Source organism: Cimex lectularius, unplaced genomic scaffold, assembly GCF_000648675.2.
Source record: "Cimex lectularius strain Harlan isolate CLEC.00 unplaced genomic scaffold, Clec_2.1 scaffold209, whole genome shotgun sequence".
Classification (NCBI taxonomy): Eukaryota; Metazoa; Arthropoda; class Insecta; order Hemiptera; family Cimicidae; genus Cimex; species Cimex lectularius.
In genome coordinates this window covers 21,146-43,526 of record NW_019392784.1, presented here as the reverse complement: position 1 = coordinate 43,526, position 22,381 = coordinate 21,146, and the positions used below count along the sequence as shown (strand labels likewise).

Sequence of the window (22,381 nt, the reverse complement as noted above, 5' to 3'; positions counted from 1 at the left end):
TCTGAGAAAATTCACTAGTAAAACCCCTGCGAATGCTTCCAGTAACGTATTTGGTAAATTCTTAAAAATTTGCTGTTAAAATTTCTGCAAAACTACCAGTAAAGTATTCCGTAAAGTTTCTGAAAAGGCCGTTCGTAAAATACCTGTTAAGCATACGAATAAAGTAATCGTTAATCCACCATTACTGAACTTTACAAAAAAAAGGCTTGATTAAGACTTTGCTTAAATTGCCAGTAAAGCCTTGGCAAAGTTTCTGAGAAAAGTCGCTAGTAAAACCCCTGCGAAAGCTTCCAGTAACATATTTGGTATATTATTAAAAAGTCGCTGTTAAAATTTCTGCAAAACTTCCAATAAAGAGTTATAAAGTTTTTAAAAACAGGGCTGGTAAAGTCCGTAAATTCCCCGCACAACCACCAGTAAAGAATGGTAAGTTTCCAAAAAGAGCTTGTATAATTTTTGTAATATTCTAAAGTTTAAAAAAATGTATGGCCTTGTACTTTATTTGTAAAGTTTCTAAATTCATTAAATCCCCCTGCCATTGTAAAGTCTTTTGTACAATCTGTACAATAGTAGCTGGTACAATTCGTACTGAACCCATCAATAAAATCATTGTAAAGTCTCTAAAGAAGGACGCAAAACCGCCAGTCCCTACATTTTCTTTTTTTTAAACTGGTAAAGTTCTTTTGATATCACCAATGAAGTCTGTGGTAAAGTTTCTACAAAAAATCCCCATTAAATCCCCTTAAAACAACCAGTAAAGGGTGGTAAAGATTCTAAAAAAATCGATGCTAAAATTCTTAAAAGTTCACCACTAATGTCTTATGTTAAGCCGCCAATACTGGAAAAGTTCCCAAAAAAGGACCTGACAAGTCTTTGATTATGCTAGCAGATGATCCCTTCAGGAAGCCAGTTTTGGATGGGAGCTGTTGCTGTGAGATTGTCTATCTGGCAAAACAAGGGTCCTACATAGAAAACGAGCCGTTTCCGGGTTGGGGCCTCAACAAGACAACAATGTGGGAACAGTTTTTCATTGCTGGCAGAGCTGAGGATTGAAGTAGCCGGGAGTAAACGCTTCCATTTACCGCGGAGGAGAGGATAGACGGCTCTTAACATGTAATCTAACTTAATAAAACACCATCTCACCCTCCCTTCCTTCTACGTGACTTCCTTTTAAACCCGACGATTCCAAACGAGGAGCGTTACATTTTTTTTCACCAGCTAAGTCTCTTCTCTAAGTCTGAGCTGTTATTTTCTAACAGGCGTGTTCGAAATTATTTTTAACATTTATATTCAGCCGTAGATGAATGACAACTAAATCAGTGAGTGAGATTTATTCAGGGCATAACTACAGTATGGACAAATGGAAAAAATAAAAGAAAGTAACATATGAATATGCTCAGTCTTTAAAAAGTTATGTTTATTGAAATAATAATGACTGTTTTGTTAAAATTTATTCTAACCAATTAAATTCAAGAAATTCCGGTCATGAGGTAAACATTTAAACGTGCGATTTTCATAAAAACTTTCAATAATTTATCGACCATTGCTGACAATTGCGAACTAATATTTTTTTTCATATAGTGCACCAGTAAAGTCTTTAATAAAATCGCTGCTAGACCCACCATAAATTCATTCTAAAGTCTCTAAATAAGGTGGTTAGTCAAATTCACGCAAAACCAACAGTACGAAATTGTAAAGTTTCTAAAAAAAGCTGGAAAAATTCTTGTAATATCACGAGTGAAGTCTTCATAAATTTCTTAAAAAAAACAAGAAGGTCGCTAGTAAAATCCTTGCAAAACCACCAGTAAAGAGTGGTAAAGTTTCTAAAAAAAACTGGCAAAAGTATTGTAATATCACCAGTGAAGTCTCTCGTAAAGTTTCTAACAAAGACGTTACCCATATCCCCGCAAAACCACCAGTAAAGTCTTAGTTAACGTTTCTAAAAACCCTGATGAACCTACGAGTAATGTATCTAATGTATCACCAACAAAGAGTCGTAAAATCTATAAAAAAAGGTTGGTAATATCTTCGCAAAACTACTAGTAAAGAATGGTAAAATTTCTAAAAACAAGCTCGTAAAATCAGTGAAATTCCCGCACAACCACCAGTAAAGAATGGTAAAGTTTCTTTTTAAAAAAGCTGGTCAAATTCTTGTAATATTCCACAGTTAAAAAAATCTATGGCCTTGTTATAGTTTGTTAAAAATATCTTGACGAGTCTTTATTTAAGCCACCTTTAAAGTCTTTTGTAAAGTTTCTAAATTAATCGATGGTGAAATTCTGCTAAACTCACCATAAGTCATTAGTAGTCTCTAAATAAGTCAAATCCCCGCAAAACCACCAGTACGAAATGGTAAAGTTTCTAAAAAACTGGCAAAATTATTGTAATATTGCCAGTGAAGTCTTTCGTGAAGTTTCTTAAAAAATCGTTAGTCAAATCCCCGCAAACCCTGTAATAGCCTTCCGTATTTTAATCGGTTTATCTATAATTAATTAATTATTATTTAAAATTCAAAGTTATTCTGGTCATGAGGTAAACATCCTTTAGGTCAATTCTAAACGTGTGCATTTCACAAAAACCTTCAAATTAATTGACAACTGCTGAAAATTACAAACTTAATATAATTTTTTCTTATGGCTAATGAATACTTGAATACATCTACGTTAGAACTTAATCAGTAACTACCTTTCTATCAAGACCTCCTCCTATAACATCTTCAATTTTTAGCACATCTTGCAAGCCCTAGAGTCAATTTTTTTCACGATTGGAAAAGGTTACCGTTTAAATAAATCGAGGTGACAAAAAATTATAAACCATAGTTCCAAACAACCTTTTCCAGAATCTTCGAGAGAGATTTGCTTAACACAAGATTTTTTTATTTAATCAATTTAATTGTATTTAAAACAAATAGCGACAATATTCAAACTTAGTTTGCTTGTTTTAGCGTTAGATTCTGAGTGTGTGCCCAGAAGGAAAATATTCGTAGATCTTAATCTAGTTTTGAATGGGCGCCCACATGTGACCCGTACGTGGGGTGGAGAAATAATACGGGTCGGACCAGCCACTTAAGCCTAATTCAGAATCGACACCTTATTTTTTCTGATATATCGCAACGGAGGTCACATTTGTCAGAATTAAATGTTTCCAGGGTTCCTTTACCGTGGAAAAAAAATGCAGTTAGTTCAGAAAATTTGAAGACCCACGAAATCTTTTTTCAATCTAATATAAAGAAAGATCAAAACCAAAGTTGAAGTATTATATAGATGTAACACTTCCTTACAGAAGACGACTACTAGAAATGTTGAATGGTGGCGTGAGTGCGGTGTTTAATCCTTTTTAAAAAGATAGTTCCTACTCACAGTAAGTTGTTTTGCAACGATCGGGATTTCGAGCTGTTTGCTCATCATCAGGTTGTAGAACTCCTTCAACCTTTTTAGAAAGTCATAATTAATTATTTGAAACATCCCTTGGTATACTGAACTCTCATGGCTCGTTAAGTATCTGTTGCCCTGAGGAAAAAGACAGAAACTGTAAGTGAGGCGACAAGTTAAGTCCCTGAGGAAGTATTTTTATAAAGTGCCTACAAAGGTCCCTGCGGAACTTGTACAGTATTTGGTAAATTCTTAAAAAGTCACTGATAAAGTTTCTGCAAAATCACCAGTAGAGACTTCCGTAAAGTTTCTGAAAATGTTATTTGTAAAATGCTTTCTAAGCATAGAGTAAAGAGAGTAAAGTAACTCATTAATCCACCATTACTTTAAACTTTCCAAAAAATAGATTTGATTAATTCTTTGGTTAAACCCTAGTCTTTCGTAAAGTTTCTGAGAAAATTCGCTAGTAAAACCCCTGCGAATGCTTCCAGTAACGTATTTGGTAAATTCTTAAAAATTTGCTGTTAAAATTTCTGCAAAACTACCAGTAAAGTAATTCGTGAAGTTTCTGAAAATGTCGTTTGTAAAATACCTGCTAAATATACGAATAAAGTAACTCGTTAATCCATCATTAATTGTAAACTTTCCACACAAAAAAAAGGTTTGATTAAATCTTTGCTTAAACTGCCAGTAAAGTTTTTGGTAAAGTTTCTGAGAAAAGTCGTTAGTAAAACCCCTGCTGTTAGCTCATCATCAGGTTGTAGAACTCCCTCAACCTGATGATGAGCTAAAAGCTCGAAATCCGGATCGTTGGAAAACAACTTACTGTGAGTAGGAACTATCTTTTTAAAAGGATTGAAGACGATTACTCCCAGACCGACAACACCTCCACTTTATTATTAAATATAATACAAGTTAGATCACACAATTGAATTTTAACTTTAGTTAGCAAATCTTAAAATTTTGCGCGTTAATCATTCTGATATGTTTCATTTATCTGATTATGTCTGACAACCGCGTTTCAGCATGTCTCAATCTTCAGCCGTAGGTCTACAAGTTTTATCAGTCGCAACCAGTATGCATTTATTATTACGAAATCTGTATTAGAAGCAACTAAGCTAAATACCCGTATCTTTCAATCCTCACATTCTTTTACACAATCAACCCCTTTTGAATCTTTCGATCTATCTCTATCTCGTTCTGTTGTATCTCTTCCTATCTATGTCTCTCTCTCTCTCTCTCTCTCTCTCTCTCTCTCTCTCTCTCTCTCTCTCTCTCTCTCTTTCTCTCTCTCTTTCTCGAAACAACCGCCTGAGAAAATCCCCCCCTTCAAGATGTATAATAATTAGCAAACAGAAAAATAAACAGTCAATACGTGTTGGGGTGTAAAAGCACAACGTGTAAAGGTAGAAACAAGAATTAGGTATACTATAGAACTCGGGGGTATAATTACGATAAAATGACAATGTTCATGTGAGAACAAACATAAAAGTGATGCAAATGTAGGTGGGAACAACCAAGGGCAAAAATATTAAAAGGAAAAGGTGATTCGAAGACTTTGCAAAAAAAAATTTGTATAATAAATGTCTCAAATTTGAAATTTTTGGTAAGAGAACTTGCCATAATCAGTATATTATAAATTTCCCTTTTGGTTCTTTTAATATTTCATCTTATTTTTTGATGTATATCTTTTCTTTTTTTGTCCCTTTTCATCAAAATTCAAATCATCAGTACTGAGGAATTCTGACATAACGGGATGTCCGATTACGGGCTCTATCACAATTCGTACTTTCGTCATTATCGCTCCGTCGAAGAGATAAAATGGCCATATTTGCCTACTTGTTTGTTCAAGATTGTTGACAATCCAAAAAGGAAGTCGTCAATACTGCGACAATTATTTTAGTTCAAATCGGCCTAAAATTAAAACTATTTATATAATTATGGTCTTATGACCTACTTCTAGATAAATTTCGAAACCGACTTTGAACCGACTATTTGAAGAAATTGGGTTGGCTAAGTAAACCTGCAAAAAAAAGTAATAAGATTGTAGTCAGAATTTCATAGATCTAAGAAAAAGTATTGTAAGCAGTAGTATTATATACTACAATAACAAAAACTCAGCCATTAAACAACAGAATTAGAAATATAATAGTATTTTCCATGCTGTTTTTGTTATCATCATAACACGATCGTTAAAATCATTAAACTCTAAAAACGCAAAAAAAGCTTGAAACATCTGTGTATTTCAAATTGTTTTATATTTTGCTACGATTCTGCCTGAAAACAATTATCTTCTGATACTAATGAAATTGTTTAGTCTCTATTACATTGCTTCAGCAATTTCGATCAGATGCCTTCATTGGTCAAATATTATGAATTCGTGCATCTAATGCCACCAATCAAGCAACATGCAAAAATTAACCTCTAAATCCCAAAGTTTACTAATTTTTGTGCAAAATCATACTGAAAAGCATCTATTTTTTGAAAAACGCTACCAAAAGAGTGGCTAAACTAGAGATTTAATAATAGCTCGTGTTTGTCATTTGGTGACGAAAGTTTTAACTTTGAGATATATACAAAATATTTTATTTTTGAGCAATTTGAAAAACAAATTCGCTGATATACGCTAAGAATCGCTTGGGTCTCTGCAAGTTCCTAACTCATGAAATCATGCAAATTCACATAAAACAAAACACACAAATACGTCATACATAACTCTGGGTTTCCTTCCTTACAGAATCTCTCTCTCTCTCTCTCTCTCTCTCTCTCTCTCTCTCTCTCTCTCTCTCNCTCTCTCACTCTCTCTCTCACTCTCTCTCTCTCTCTCTCACTCTCTCTCTATCTATCTCTCTCTATCTATCTATCTATCTATCAATCTATATGTCTATCCATCTATCTACTTATATATTTGTCTAGTAATCTATCTAACCTTCTATCTATTTATACAATCATTTTTGTCTATTTATTTCAACTCATTCTGTTGTATCTCTATCACATATAACACACAGGGAACTGTTATAAAGAATCAAAGGAAAAATCTATTGTATCAAGGAAGAAGAATATTTTTTGCAATGGTAGAAATCAGTGATTTGCCACAACCTGCTTATAACCCTGATGTGACATCTTATGACTATGCTTTGCTAAAATACAAAAGAAGAGAAGTAAAATTTGTGGAAAATAAACCTTAAATGAAATAAAATTCATGAATAATGAATGTAAAATTCAACTGATTTAATCCTGCTGCAATTTTCAAAAGCTCTTGAATTCTCTGTTCTGTACTCACATGACACACTGGTGTTCAATTAATCTACGAATTTGCTATTTGCCCATTTTACAACTAGGTCCTTTAATACTCATACATTAAAGGATGTACAGCCCTGTCTACTTTGTAGAATATACATAGTCATCAACTTTTATCGGATTGCCATCGAACGCTTCCTGTACTTATTTGCATTGATGATTGTACCTTTCCTGTTGCTGAGAATTTTACTCCATTTAATTGGAATTTTCCATTATTTCTGAGTTGAATCTAGACATCCTGTTTGAACTTAACTATCCTTCTTATGTTGGCCCTTTGAAATATTAAACATTTTCCATTATAGTGATTATGTTCTTTTGTTTAAGCTATAATCCAATCAGGGAATTTTCTTGCCAAGAGTAAGAAAATGCTTTATTTACTCAACCATAACTGGGAGAAAAAGGATTAATCACAATAGCCAATATTTGTCCAAGCTTTATTATAGATGAAGACCAGAAAATCAATGCATTATTATTAGTATTTTTTATTGAAATATGAAAAGATACAATTTTCTGATAGTAAAAAAATAAAACAAACACCACAGTTTTTATTTGTGCTGCAATACTACAATTTTATTACAAAACTACTTTTAGTTACTAGCAACCAAACTTGTGTAGTACACATTCTTTAGTAATTTAATCCTTGATCCTTAATCAAGTGCTTCAATTTTACTTTTTATTGCATTTATAGTGTAGTTTTTGCCTTTGCTTTGTCATCATGATCATTGATGCCCCAACTGGATAGAACCTCTTCTTAAACTTACGTCCAAGTAGCCTCAAAACCAGTCATATTTGTTTATTATTCTTCTCAAGGAACATGAGAACATTACTTTTACTGAAAAAAATAAATTTATATGTTTACCCCAGACGTTTTAAATCAGACTGTTTCGTGACAACTCCGATTTACTATGTCAACGCTTGTGAGCCTTAAATTAAATTTATTTTTCTAAGTTCTTAACTAAAAAAATATTTATATATTTTTATTGTTAATAACTGTATTTTTAAATAAGTATGATGTTTGAAGAAAAACCAAAGTCAAATCATTAAAAAAGGTCTAAAATGATCCTTGTCTTGTTCAACGCATGTCAATTTCTAGCTCCGCACATGGGTCACCTGTACAGTTCGTTGTTGGCAGATGCATACTACAGATTTCAACTCTTGCTCGGTCACAAAGAAGGCGTATTCTCAACGGGAACTGATGAACATGGAATAAAGGTCCAACAGGCCGCTGCAGCTTCAGGTCTACCTCTTCTCGAGTACTGTGATAAAGTAAATGACAAAAAAATAAATAAATAAAAAGGTGCAATGAAACAATGCTTACAAAACTATTTTCCAGATATCTGCGGAATATAGAAATCTATTCGACGAGTTTGCAATCGGGTACAATCAATTTATAAGGACGTCGGACCAAAAGCACAAAGATACTGTCCAGCATTACTGGGTATATATTTATTAGAATTAGAATTACAAGACCTCCTAGGAGGCCTCTGGCCTCTCCCTGATGGATCAGAGGCACCCACCTTGGTGTCTGAGCGGCTCTGATCGGGCGCCAATGATTTCTTTGGTCATTTCGGCGCCCTTCCATTCCCTAAAACTAGTCATTCTCACACTCACTCGCACAATAAATACATATATACTCCTACATACAAACCCAATCACACATGCATATCTTCTGTGTAGAATCCGGGTCAGAGGGTACTAGATATTCTGCCCCGACCCAGCTTGGCGGAGCAGTGGTAGAGCCTTGAGATGATATGCTGCACTGCCGCCCAGCATACCTCTATTCTAACATTAACCTTATATATTTATTAATATAAAATATAGATAATGAAATGGTAGACCAGTTTCGTACTCAAAAGTAAAAAAGAGGGTTATAGAGGGTCTAATTATCACCATCATCAGAACTATATCTAGAGAACTTCAATAATAGACATGCAGGAAAATAACAGTAAAATCTGACAGTCAGACAATAGTCATAGCTTTGTAAACAAATATTGTTTCATGTATAGCAACCAATTAGAAATTTAATCGCAATTAGAGGCAAAGAGGGTCAAACATTGTGTTGAGGTCTACGAGGCGATGACTTCTCAAAGAAGACCAGTATGGTGAAATGTGTGTGGCAGACCACCACAGCAAGGAAATTCCCTAAAAAAATATAAATAGAAAATAATTATCTTTGTACATTCTGCAAACTATCCCATGCTGGGAGCGACACAATTCTGTATTTTTAGTTTCTTACTGTTTAGATTAAAAAATTGCACTCAGGGTTGATCAGCTTTGTTCTTTTATTGTGGAAGATTTCAATTCTTCATCTAAATTCTTTTGAATAGCTTATTTGTGCATAGTACAATTTTATTAATGTACAATCTCATTATATACATTTTTTTTTAAATATTAGAATATATACACTATCATCTATGATTATTCACATATTACAATAACTTTTCATGATCATGTTTCATCCTACTTTACAGTTAAAAATAAGTACATGTATAATTTTAATTTTTTAGAAAATCCTTGATAAAAAAGGGTATATAAGAAAAGGCACTTATAAAGGGTGGTATTGTGATGCTGATGAGGCTTTTCTTACCGAAGCTCAAGTGACTCATGTAAAGTCAAACGGGGAAAATTCAGTTGTCAGGTTTGATAATGTGTTTTGTGATGTAAATTCATTATTTTACAGCGAATACTTTTACAGTGTTGATTCCGGGAGGCCAGTGCATTGGGTCGAAGAGGCAAACTATGAATTTGACCTTCCTAGGGTCAAAGACAGAGTTAAAACTTGGATCAACTCAGGTAAAAAAAATTTACTTGTTTTTCAATTTTTGTCAGTGTAATTTTGAAAATCTAGGTGAATCCATCAGGCCAAAAAAGTTTCAAGATCTCTGTAACACCTGGCTCAAAGAGGGGCTTATGGATCAACCACTGTCAGTCTCGAGGCCTAAGAAAAGGGTCCATTGGGCAATCGAAGTGCCTGGCGATTCTGAACAATCCATTTATGTGTGGCTTGATGCTCTTTTAAATTACTTAACAGTTAGGGAACATCTTTGGCCCCCCACTTGTCAAATATTGGGAAAGGACATTCTCAAGTAATAACTGTCAATTTTATGAAATTTAATATAAATAAATAAACGAAATATTTTTCTATTTTAGGTTCCATGGAATTTATTGGCCTGCATTTTTAGCGGCACTTGAGTTAGACATGCCGAGGTCATTTCTCGTCCATTCACATTGGACAGTAGAAGGGGAAAAGATGTCCAAATCAAAAGGAAATGTCATTAATCCCAGAATTTGTGCAGAAAAATTTGGCATCTCCGGTGTACGATATTTTTTACTAAGGGAAGGAACACCACATTCAGACAGCAGTAAATAATTTTAAAATTAATTACATGCCTTGTAAAATTGTCGTCGATTTAAAAAACAAAATTAATTAGATTACAGTGAAACGAAAATATTCAGAGTATTGAATTCAGAGTTGGCAGACACATTTGGTAATCTTTTAAGCCGAAGTACAGGATCAGCTGTCAACAAGAAACAAGTTTTTCCGCCTTTTGATAGAAACAATTTTGATAAATACTGCAAAATGCAAGCTTCTGAACTGATATCTCTTTTGGAAATTTTACAAGGTGATGATAAAAACTTTTGTAAAACATTATTAAAAATCACTATAATTTTTTTTTTTGCCCTTTAGATGAAGTCGGAGAATATTACAGTGAATTAAACTTTTACAAAGGAATCGCATTGGTCATGAAAGTCCTTCACACTGCAAATTGCTTTGTCGAATCCATGAAGCCTTGGGAGCTACGCAAAGACCCATCGTGCAGTGCACACTTGGACTGCGTCCTACACCTTTCTTTGGAATGTTTGAGAATTTGCAGTATCGCGTTAACGCCGGTGATTCCGATGTTGACGAATAAACTTCTGGACAAGCTCAGCATTCCAGTCGAAGCCCGCACTTGGCCAGACATGGTGCCGAGCTGGAAGAAAGAGTTCGAAGGAAGTAGCCTAGCTCATGAAAAACTCATTCTTTATAGAAGAATTCAGGCATAAATGTAAATCACAATTGTTTTTAAAACCATTCTAAGGCTGAAACACTGCTCAAACAAAAAAGCGCAATTTGGAATTTTCATATCTTTTTAAGTTTCTTCCTTTTTGCTAAAAATTTTTTACAATTCAGGTATTTATTAAAAGATTTGGTTAGTGCAGAAATAAAAACAAAAATTTTTAATTGTATGTGTTATTCCTCTTACAATTATTACACACATCTCAGCATACTCATAATTAAGCCTTCAACGTCTTGAGGAATTTCATCGCAAATCTCGTCTAATGAAACTTTCAGCTCAGCTAAGGTTGTATGAGGGTTTTTTCTTTGTTTTATCCAATGTCTGAACTGATCCGAAAAGTTCTCAATGGGGTTCAAATCAGGGATATGGGCTGGCCATCTTATAGTTCGGATATTGACCTTTCGAAGGTACTGGATAACTGTGGTAGCAACAGTCTTGGATTATAATGCAAAAACAAGAACTTCTTGCCAATAACAAACAAACGGCATCACATTAAACATATTAAATGATATCCAATTGTAACATTTTTGCCTCAAAGAAATTCCACTCAACATTATAGTTAAACCACCTCCGAAAGACCTCTTCTGGTGAACGAAGAGAAAACGGGCTTGTCTGAAAACATGGCATTCCTCTATTCAGTTTCTATCCACTGTCAGTGTTTCCTTGCAAACTAATTGGGTCCAACAAAAGTCTCTAGTAAGCACTGGACAAGTTGCTCATGATGTAGACTCATTTCTGCAAGTCTCCTTTCAGCGCTAACAGAAACATTGTGCACGGTTCAAAGTCTAGGAAATGTTTCAGCAGTGGAAAAGTGATTTCTCAGAGTGTGCAATATGATAAATCGGTCGTTGGCTGGGTCTTGGGTGATCTGATACTGGTCTCCAAGTATAACTTGTATCTCCCAGTACACTTGACCTCCTTCCAGCAGGCAAACCTAAAATGTGTAATGCGATTTCTTTCATATTAAAGGAGTGCAATGGCCCAGGCAACTTGCTCACTGATTATGAACATTTTCATAATCATTTTATTTCGAGTCACCAAAACAACAGTGAATAAAGGCATTTTTAGTAAATGCTTTTTTTAATTGATTTACGTTATGGGGGGGTTTAGCAGTTTGGCCTCACAAACAGCGGCAAAAACCAACACATTTTGTTTAATTATAATTATTAAATCATTTTTAAAGCAAAAACAAAAATTATGGCCAAAACAGTGTCAAATTTAAAAAAATCCAAATTTCAACTTGTGTCACTTTTTTGTGGAGCAGTGTATATAACAAAAATATAAACATTTTATATTTATTCATTTAGTTTTATAATAGTTGTATATAATTTAGTAATAAAACGTTAAAAATTATAGAGAATAGTCAAACTCCTGTAAAGCTGTTTAATCATCACTGAACAACTCATGATGATACTTACAAATGTACACTTATAATGAAAAAAATTCCATGATCTGCGTTATCAAACTATTATTTGTGGCCCCTATTATTTATTTTTTGCCACAATTTTATCCTGAAAATTGGAAAGAGAGGATTGAGTCAAATAAACTATTAACCTTAACCTTTTATTATCTATAAAATATTACAAATTTCTTTGTAAAGTAATCACAGAAATTGATATCACACGTTCTTCCATTTGAATACTTTCAACCTAACAACTGATCAAAAAGACAACCTAAGTGCAGTTAAAAAAACCTTTCTTTTCTTGCTTAAACATTGAACAAGCAATGAAAATAATTAAAAATAACAAATAAGTATTGCTAAACAAATAATTGTTTTTGGTTTCATGTAAGGCACATAAAAAACAGTGATATGTATTCAATAATTAGGTGTTATTTTTATAAATTTGACCGTGCAAAAAAATTAACAACTAAGGGATAAAACAGGTTGATAATTATGAACAATTCATCCAATTATTTGGAATGTTTGGTGTTAGATTTACTATACTATACTGTAAATGTTTAGTAAAACTAAAAGGAGGGAAAACTCATAAGGTGGGGTTGAGATAGGAAGTTGATGTCCGAGTGGATTGAGGTCACGATAGCTCAAGTGGTAGAGCAGCGGCGTATCTAGCCGAAGATCGTGGGTTCGAATCCCGCTCGTGCCATTAACTTTTTTTCATCTCAACTAAAAACCTTAATTTAATTGTAGTTTAGTAAAACATTCTTTTCTCTTGAAAGCAAATGAAATTCTGGTATTTGAATGTGGAAAATTAAAAAACTAAAAGGCCCAAATGTATACCCATAATACAATCACATTGACATTCATTCTTTAAAAAAATCCCCTTAGAATTTTTAATTTTAAAAAAATATATTTTTTAAATAGTTTAATAATCACAATAATGGAAGTAGAGAGAAAAATGCTGACGACTGATCAAAAGGCCAATTTTTTATCATTCAATTTAATACCTTCAGCCTTTTGAATAAAAGAAGTGGTTTGGATTTGTTTAAAAATTAGAGAATTTTGCGCATAACATTTATAAAATAAATTTAAAAACTCAATAATCACCTTAAAAGAAATTTACTTGAAAATCAAACAATAGAAATTAGGCTGTATAAACTACTTATTTTAATAATGAAAAACCTTATCCACGAAATTTCTATAATCACAGCCAAAACCTTTTAAAAATCTGACTTCATTTTAAAATTGGCCTTTGTGGAAGATGGAGGTTCAAAGAAGAAGCAGAAAGGTTAGCAGAACAAAGTTTTTTCTTGCCTGAAATTTGCTTACAGCACAAAATTTAGACTTAATTAAAATATGACTATACTAACAGTGAATAATTAACAATTACGCTGGATTATATTACGGACCACTTCTGCCCTGCTATGAAATAATTCTGTATCTATTGTTTGATACTTTTGAGAAATTGAGCTTTAAAGTTTTTAATACTACATGACCTCAGTTAATTTGCTTTTTTTTTCAAGTTTTTGGCCTAGGACTAACTTATTTATTGATTCACTTATATTTTATGTGTTGTTTTAATTACAATAAAAAGGTTGTTAGGTTCAATTTAACTATCAATTACTTATGAAAAAGATTGAATCTAAAAATAGTTTGATTTGTTTTTACAAGCATAAATTGTTTTTTTTTTATTTAATTTTTTTTTTTTTAATTATAATTTCTTTTACAATGGAGTAGAAATTTAATGCATGATGAAACACATATTTACATTAATACAACTGAATTTTCATTTCCTTTGTACAATGCACCTCTCCACTAAATGATTTGTTTTACTCAGGAAACAAATTTTCGTGGTGTAAAACAAAAGGAAAATAATGTAAGTGGCACACACGTTAATTTACTTAGTAATAAAAGCAATTTTTATTAAGAAAGTAAAATTTTGAAAATTCAGTTTTTATTTTACTAGATTTTTCTTCAAAACGTGCTATGTACAACATGCCAATATTTTAAACTCAATATTTTTAATACTTCTGGACCAGTTTATATTGATTTTATCATTTTTTACAGAAGGAAGTACCTAAGAATACAATGGTAAAAAAAAGTTGAAAAATTTAGTACTCTATTTTCTTCCTATGTTTTAAAAGTGGTTTGGTAATATAATATCGTAGTAAAAGTACAACAGGAGAAAATAATGTATGCACACCCTAGAGCTTGTAGTTCCCATTATAAATATATAATATAATAAGTTGTAAGAAACTTCAGAAATGACAGCATCTAGAAGATACCTAAATCTACTGAAACATGACATTTACCTAAACGCCAGCCTACATGACTTGGGAATGAAACCGCGGGTGCATTGGATCAAGGCATGGAAGCCTTGATTGAACTATACATTTCTTAAAGCAGTTGTTGTAGTAGTAGGAGAGCAAAGGTGCATATCTGAGCATACTAAAAATATGCTCAGAGATCTCGGCAGTTGTTTAATCCTAAATGCTTTGAGATCCTCTGTCTGTGGGAAAGAGAGTAAAGCTTTTCACTCCGGCTGTTGAACATACTAAGCGACGGACCCAGGAAAGTCATAATAGTACACAAATGGACCTAAAGTTACGAGTGAAGTTGGGTAGTGGTAGAAAAACGTAGGTATAGATAGCTTTTAGTTGAAAGAAGAAAAAAAATGAAGCATAGTGTTTACCGAACCAAAAGTGTGATGTTAGAAAAGGATTTGATAAAAAAATACAAGTGAATACGACAAAATTAGAAATGTGATTATAATTAAACGACAAGACGGCCATACATTTTGCTGAGATCTGCGAAGCCATGACTCTGTTCTAAGAACAAAATGGCAAAATGCTGAAACACACCTGACAGACAATACTGGCAAGAATACCAATTCAAGGATGATCAAAGATGATGAAGCTACAAATAAAATATGAACTAGCTAAATTGATTAATTTTGCAAAATTGTGTACAAATATTTTTTCCACTACTGCATGTCACGTTACATTATCTATGACAGATTTTTATTCTGATAAAACTATTTACAAAAATAAGTTCAAATAATTTCTTTAGGTGATTTTTGAGTAGATTTTTTTAAAGTAATACTGAAACAAAAACAACAGTAACAGAATAACGTTCCTGTAATACTAAATATCAATTTGGCACTGAAATGTTTATAAACAATAGGAGATTCAATGCCTATTTTTTTTTTCTTTCAGAAAGCACTTTTCTGAACAATGTTAAGTACAACGCAAACAGTATAATTGCACTGTTAAGTCCTACCGAGAGAGTCGATACTGATTTTCTTTAATTTTCCGTTTTCCATCTTGATAAGGGAACTATAATCTTTGGCATTTTCAATGAGCTTGCTCAGTTCGTAGTATCGTCTGTCGGTCATGAGAGACAGGTTGAAATTAGAACCCATTTTCTCCAATATGAACTCCTTCCACACCTGGTAAAAAAATTAATTAATATATTTTTTTTCACTTATAATTTTTGTTAAACTTACTTCATCCGTATTGTTAGTTGCTTTTGTCATATTATTGCCAAGTCCCCCAAGTTGATTGAAAATTTGAACGTTATAAAAAAGATAACGGTAAAAGAACATTTTATCACCTTCTGTACCTTTAAAACTGATAGATGTTATACTACAACACTTATCACCCTGAGGAATAAAATACTAGTTATTTTTGAGTTTGACATATAATTTTTTTAATTATTACCTGGATTACAGGGAATAAACTTTTCCTTGAATACTTTTCAATTACCGAATTGTAATCAGGGGCCATCAACTGATTGGGAGTGAAGTAATGAAATCTCTGCAAGCCTTCGTCGTCCCGTAAGTCTGATGCCAAAACACCCAATTCTCGCAAATATTTCCCTAAAATTAAATCATTTTATAATGTTTTAGAAGTATTTACCCAAGATTTGAGGGATTTTTTTAAAACATTTTTTTGAAAACATTATAGGTGTTAAATTGTACAAATACTCTTTTGCAATCAAATCTTACTCATAAATGTAAAAACTAAGCACAATGCCAGATAAGTGACAAGAATAAAAGGCTATCATTAAAAATATGATGGAAACACTACTGGATTATTGGTTAGAAAAAATAAGAAGTGAAGATAAAAATCTAAAAAATGCAAAACTAAATAGTTAGACAAATGAGATGATTATTTCTATGGCTATAAAAGTGCCTAGTTAATCTAGTTTTTATGATCATTGATCATCATCATTAAAAAATTTAAATTCAATTTTGAATATTTTATTTATATACACTGTTTTTTTTTCCACCTTTCTCTTTTATTATTCGGAGATCGTGAGATGTGGTTGGGTATGACGTAGGTTTTAGAAAAACATTTTCTCTAGCGTGCAACATTTTGATCTTTATTGAGATCATCTTCCGGGCCTGGGATTTACAAACATTGTTTAGATTTAACAAATACATGTAGGATGTGGAAAAAAAAGGGAATTTATACAATGCAAAATAAAAAATATATATATATAGAAATACTTTGAGTGAATATAAAAAAATATTTTTTTGCATTCACTTTTTTTTCCACATCCTATATGTATTTGTTAAATTTAATCAATGTTTGTAAATCCCAGGCCCTGAAGATGATCTCAATAAAGATCAAAACGTTAGAACGATAAAGAAAATATTTTTCTAAAACCTACGTCACACCAGACCGCATCTCACGATCTCCGAATAATCATCGACTAACAGTCACTAATCATCACACATTTCTCTTTTATTTCGCATTTACCCAATTAGACAAAGAATGTGAAATGTAATATCGCTTACCTAATAAATAGTCTTCATTGTTTTTGTATTTCCCACTTGAAAGACAAGCAGCAGAAGAATTGAACCTCGCTGATAGGAGTGAGATTGCACCTTTGCTAAGGACATAAGCCGTCTGTTTGGTGTTGAAAACCACCCCCCAGAAAATCTGGTTATGGCCAAAATAGTATGGCTTTTTGGGATCTAGGTTGATGAGGGCGTACCTAAGATTCTCCGGAATTAGAAACAGATCGTCGTTGGCAAAGACAACCCAATCGAAGGAAACCAAAGTCCTTATCGTCTCGCAGAGAAAGGACCATGAATCCTTTCCGGTGAAGACATTGACATCGAGGAAGGGGACTAATTTGTTTGAGTAGTACAGGACATCATTGCACTTGCGGCCCCAAGTGTTTGATATTGCGTATGCGTTGTTCTCCTTCTCTATAAAGACTACGCAGGTCACCTGTTGAAAGCTTAAGTTCAATAACACATTCATAACAGACGCATGTTTAAAATAAGGTTTGTTAAATTCTAATAGTAAGTAAAAGTTTTATATTTTTTATTACATATCCAATTTTAAAATTACATGTAATTTAAGGATACATATGTATTTACAATTATTTACATAATTGATTTGAAAGGAGGGAGGCAAATATTTCAACCATTTTACTTCACTAGTTTATCTCGATTCTCAGAAAGGAGGTCATGTGTGCATTTCTGCTTGAGACACCTTATAGGATTGTAAGGATGGGATCTGTTGGACAAGGCTTGGGTTAACTATTGGGGGATGGGAGAGCTTACCGTGGAGCTTGGTAAATTTTTAGATAACTGGGATTTTAAGATCATTGTGGAGGGTAGTATTGCAAACCTAGTGCAACACAGTATGGAGCATTTACAACATTTGGAACTAAGGACTTTGATTGAAAGGATTGGAGACGTTGGATATCAGAAGGTTTAGCAGTTTGCCACAGGTATAGAAATACCTTATGACCCAATATGCTGTTTTTACAATTGTAAGTTTGTTTTTTGCCGATAATTTGGATTGTTGTCCCATCATTTTGGAAGTATACTATAGAGTCTATTTAAGATATCCAGGGTCTATAAGGTAAGATCGTCCAGAAGTACCAAAAGATCCAGGGCGGGGATGATTATCGAATTATTTATTTTCCATGTGATTGTTTCTTTTGCTTGGAGAGAGGTCAGTTTAATTGCTTTGGCTCAAAAGTGTCTACCTTGTATGGCCTATTTTTAATTGGTGATTTAACGGTGGCCAGGTCCAGAGGTTAGGATATTCTGGCTTTAGCCACCTCATTCCCTTTAGTCCTATGTGTTCAGGCACTTGCAAAGTTTATGCACCCTCGCCTGTCTTAGTCTCATCTCTGAAAACGAGGTGAAAACTGGCCTACCTGAATGAAAGTTCCAAGAATTTAGCTGCTTAAATGTACAAGGGTAGACAACTTAGCTAACAGCAAGATCATCCCAGAGTACCCAAGAAACCAGAGCAGAGGTTATTGAATTATTTAGTTTCAACTGTTGTATTTGTATGAATAGAGGTCAATTTAATTACTTTGGCCCAAGTGTCCATGTCTCAACCTTGTATGGCCTATTATTAATCAGATGAGGATGATCCCACTTCTACAATGCAGATCTGGATATGTGAGAGCATCTCTAGCGTGACCACTTTTTTAAAATGTTTTTTATTGTTTTTTAGAGTCAGAGGTTAAAATAACAGTGGCCAGGTCCAGAGGTAAGATGACGCTTCCCTTTAGCCCTGTGTGTCCAGGCATTCACAAGGTTCAGTTTTTCATTCTCTTTTAGCTCTTGTGTCTGGGGATTCAGGAAGTTGATGTACCCTCGCTGGTTGTCTGTGAAAAAAAGGCAAAAACCAACCTACTTCGACGAAAGATTCCTCGAACTTAGCTGGGTAAATTTATGGCGAGGTAGATGACTTGGCTAACACAGCGAGATCGTCCCAGAGTACTCATGGACCCAGGGCAGAGATTATTATTGATTTAGTTTCTATGAAGCGACTGTTGCATTTGTATGAAGAGATATCAAATTAATTGCTTTGGCCCAAATGTGTCCATGTGTCAACTTTGTATGGCCTATTTTAATTAGGTGAGGATGACCCCACTTCTACGATTCTGATCTTAGCATCCGTGAGCTTCTCTGCCGTTCCAGCCAACGCTGCCATTTTCTTTTAATCAATTTATTATGTTATTGAACATTGATTCTAAGAACATTCTTATCTATAGATAAAAAAAGAATTTGTACTGTCAAAAATAGAAAGAAAAATTATAGTTATGTTAGGAAAAATGAGTTTAAAATATGACCTTTACGCTATCTTTGATGATATCTGATTCTAGCCGTCCTGGACAGCCTTCTTCCGAAAATGCCAGCCTGTCCACATCGACCTGTTCAGTAACAAGCGAGACGCTCTTGACCCACAGCTCGTACCTCTCCTTATCCGTCGGCCTCGAAGCCCCGGACGGCGAGACGAGGGTCTCCTCCGTCGCGAACATCAGCACAGCGAGATATCCGCCGAATACGAATCCGATTAAAAAAACACATAACTGAAAACAATTCATTGTCCGAGGTGAAACTCATTTGTGGTATTTTTCCCCTGTGTCATGTATTTTCACTTCGACTCATTCTCGCTAATCCTCCCGGCTAGCTCATCACGACTGTTGATCAACAGTGTCATTTAACTCTTAACTGCTTAAAGAGCGGAATTTTAAAATGCAAACTAGCAAATAACCCAGCTCCAGTTCCAAGAAGGTTATCACCGACTACCAAGTACCAAGCTTCAACAAGTTTATCAGCAGAAAGCACATGCGCAGCAATTCGGCGGAAGGTTCAAAGCTAGAATACTCGGTACTCACTACTCAGTGCAATGCACATTTTAATAAAAACCTATCTACATTTTTATTTTAATATGCTCCTGTTTTATTAATGCCTTCAATTTATTATTCTTAAAAATTTAGATATAAACTAGTTCACATATGTATTTGTTCGTTGGGTTTTACTCATCAAATTCCTGTGTTTTATAAAGCAAGAATAAATGGTATCATGTAATCAGCACAATTCAGCATATTTTCTACTGTAATGGAAATATTTTACTAACCTTTACAACAGTGTTTCAACATCATACTTTATAGTGTTAATTATAATAAGAACAACACTTAATTCTTATTTAAGCAACAGCAATCATTTCAACAAAACAGCACATTTTCTGCTATATTGTGCAGATATTCATCCTCTTTACCCTGTAAACATATTACTGTCTAGCATTAGTTAAAGATATAATTATAACATTTAGAGTTCAGGGCCATTTTGCTCAAAAACGAAAATAAATTGTAAATGATTATTCTTGAATAAATAGCTTCCACAACACACCACTGTCATACACTTATTAAACCAATATACCTCAAAATTTCGGTTTTTTCCCGGAGCGGAAATTCTTGTTTGTTACACGTTTTATAGTCAGGTGATCTCTCTCATTGATTATTAATTATTATTTATCTAAGGTCTTAGTTGAGATGAAAAAGTCAGTGCCACGAGTGGGATTCGAACCCACGACCTTTGGCTTGTATGTTGAGATGTGCTGGTGTCCGTGTGGATCAGTCATGATAGCTCAAGTGGTTAGAGCAGTGGTATAGAGCCAAAGGTCATGGGTTTGAATCCCGCTCGGAGCACTAACTTTTTCATCTCAATTCTCAACCAAGACCATAAAAAGAATAATTAATTGAAATAATTACCACTTAACATACATGGATAAATGGTAACATGTAATTTACAAAAAGCAGGATATTTGCTACAACATTTAGCATATTTTCTCCTCACAATCCTATCAATATCATACCATATAGCATTATCAGAATACATAAAAAAAATTTTTATTCAAAAGTGAGAATAAATGGTATCATATAATTTGCTAAAAGCAGCATATTTGCTACAAAATCTTTGGCATATTTTTCTTCTCACTATCCAGTCAACATAGCGAGAATAAATGGTATTTAATTTGCAAAAAGCAGCATATTTGCTGCAAAATCTTTAGCATATTTTTCTTCCCACTATTCAGTTAACATAACATAATCAGAATTTTTGTACTTAATAGTTAATTATATTTTGTGCGAAATTGGGAATAAAATGTTTTTATAATCAACAAAATATAGCGACTTTTTGAGAACGCTAGTTTAAATTTCCTTCCTTCTTCCATGTATTCAACACTGTACCACATAGTAATAACCGAACATGTCAAAAATAGAACTTATATTGTTACGTTAAATCAAGTAAAATTTGTTGTTTTCATAACGTGTAATATGAAATCAGCAAACTGAAACATATCTTCTAGTATGCAGATATATCTATCCTTTTATCCTGTCAACACTGCACTAAATAGTATTTATTGAAGAAATAAATAAAGCCTGCATCAAAGTAGTACATCAAATATAAATGAAAATAAAAGGTATCGCCGTAATCAGCAAAAAAGGCAATGTCTTCTATTTTGTACTTATATTCTTCCACTCTGCCCTGTCAAAACACTCGGTTCAGCATTGATTGAAGATATGTATAAAATAACACTCAACCTATTCAATTTATTGTAAAAGAAAGAATAACAACTATCACACAATTAGCAAATCTTCCAGAATGTTTCATCATTCTTCACCCTGCCAACATTGTACAGTTGAACTTTTAAATATATGAAACAGTTAAATAGCATTTAGCTTAAAGGCAAAAATAAAAGGTATCACATTAATAGCTTAAAATACAGAAAATCATATACTCTTTTACAATTCATACGTTTTCTTATATTCTACCCTGTACCTATTAGTTTAGTCTGAATAAAACTTGAAATAGTATAAAACATTTAAGTAGCAACTATTAATATTTTAGAAACAAAAACTGGATCAGCTAATTTGCATTTAATAATTAATATAAAAGTAAATTAATTTAAAGTATTGTTGTCAATTTATTATTTAATTGACATAAACATCGCCAGTTGATGGTGTTGACTTCAGCGTAAAAATATCAAATAAGTATACATGAAAAATATGATCTGTTAATGGAAAACCTCTGGGATATTTTAGTAGATTCTATTACCATCTTAAACGTTTTTTCAAACATGTTCAAAATGTGTCGTAGTAAGTAAATTCCAAGAGCAATCAAACCATGAATTGTAATTCATGTCCTTTTAGTAAGGTTGACTGAATATGGTTAGCAACTAAGGAAAATGGGAAGCATTGGATGCTAGACAAAACAGTACTTGCTTTTTACTGAAGTGTCAATGTTGTTTAATAGAAATATCACACAAATTTATAACTATTTTATTTTTTTAGTTCAACGATGATTAAAAAAAAATGAAAAAACAAACAAGAAATTTGATTGTTAAAAAACAAAAATACTGCTGAAATATGATCAAGGAAGGTATTTAAAAAGTATCTTATAACAATATATTTACAGAAAAAGAAAA

General features: G+C 33.1%; 2 protein-coding genes across 2 annotated transcripts; one reads left to right on the top strand and one right to left on the bottom strand.

Moving 5' to 3' along the window:
* The first annotated feature begins 7,424 nt into the window (after positions 1-7,424).
* Positions 7,425-11,940, top strand: LOC106668831 (methionine--tRNA ligase, mitochondrial). The gene is made up of 9 exons (XM_014397967.2): positions 7,425-7,588; positions 7,765-7,937; positions 8,005-8,109; positions 9,179-9,309; positions 9,367-9,464; positions 9,520-9,757; positions 9,822-10,033; positions 10,103-10,294; positions 10,360-11,940. Exons 1-9 carry the CDS (start codon positions 7,486-7,488, stop codon positions 10,716-10,718), a joined length of 1,611 nt encoding a protein of 536 aa, XP_014253453.1. The 5' UTR covers positions 7,425-7,485; the 3' UTR covers positions 10,719-11,940.
* Positions 11,941-12,281: 341 nt separating this feature from the next.
* On the bottom strand, positions 12,282-20,412 carry LOC106668840 (glycoprotein-N-acetylgalactosamine 3-beta-galactosyltransferase 1-like). Its single transcript, XM_024227819.1, has 5 exons — positions 19,242-20,412; positions 16,933-17,371; positions 15,851-16,008; positions 15,637-15,792; positions 12,282-15,579 (listed from the first exon to the last, which is right to left on the bottom strand). The coding sequence occupies exons 1-5, from the start codon at positions 19,494-19,496 to the stop codon at positions 15,400-15,402; spliced, it is 1,188 nt and encodes a 395-aa protein (XP_024083587.1). The 5' UTR covers positions 19,497-20,412; the 3' UTR covers positions 12,282-15,399.
* Positions 20,413-22,381: the final 1,969 nt, after the last annotated feature.

Excerpts from the sequence above, each read along its gene's own strand:
- LOC106668831 (XM_014397967.2), top strand. The coding sequence starts at position 7,486 with ATGAGAACATTACTTTTACTGAAAAAAATAAATTTATATGTTTACCCC. Across the intron at positions 7,589-7,764 it reads GATTTACTATGTCAACGCTT|CTCCGCACATGGGTCACCTG; the intron begins GTGAGCCTTAAA and ends GTCAATTTCTAG. Across the intron at positions 10,295-10,359 it reads TCTTTTGGAAATTTTACAAG|ATGAAGTCGGAGAATATTAC; the intron begins GTGATGATAAAA and ends TTTGCCCTTTAG.
- LOC106668840 (XM_024227819.1), bottom strand. The coding sequence starts at position 19,496 with ATGAATTGTTTTCAGTTATGTGTTTTTTTAATCGGATTCGTATTCGGC. Across the intron at positions 16,009-16,932 it reads CAATGAAGACTATTTATTAG|GGAAATATTTGCGAGAATTG; the intron begins GTAAGCGATATT and ends ATTTAATTTTAG. Across the intron at positions 15,793-15,850 it reads GTTTATTCCCTGTAATCCAG|GGTGATAAGTGTTGTAGTAT; the intron begins GTAATAATTAAA and ends TTTATTCCTCAG.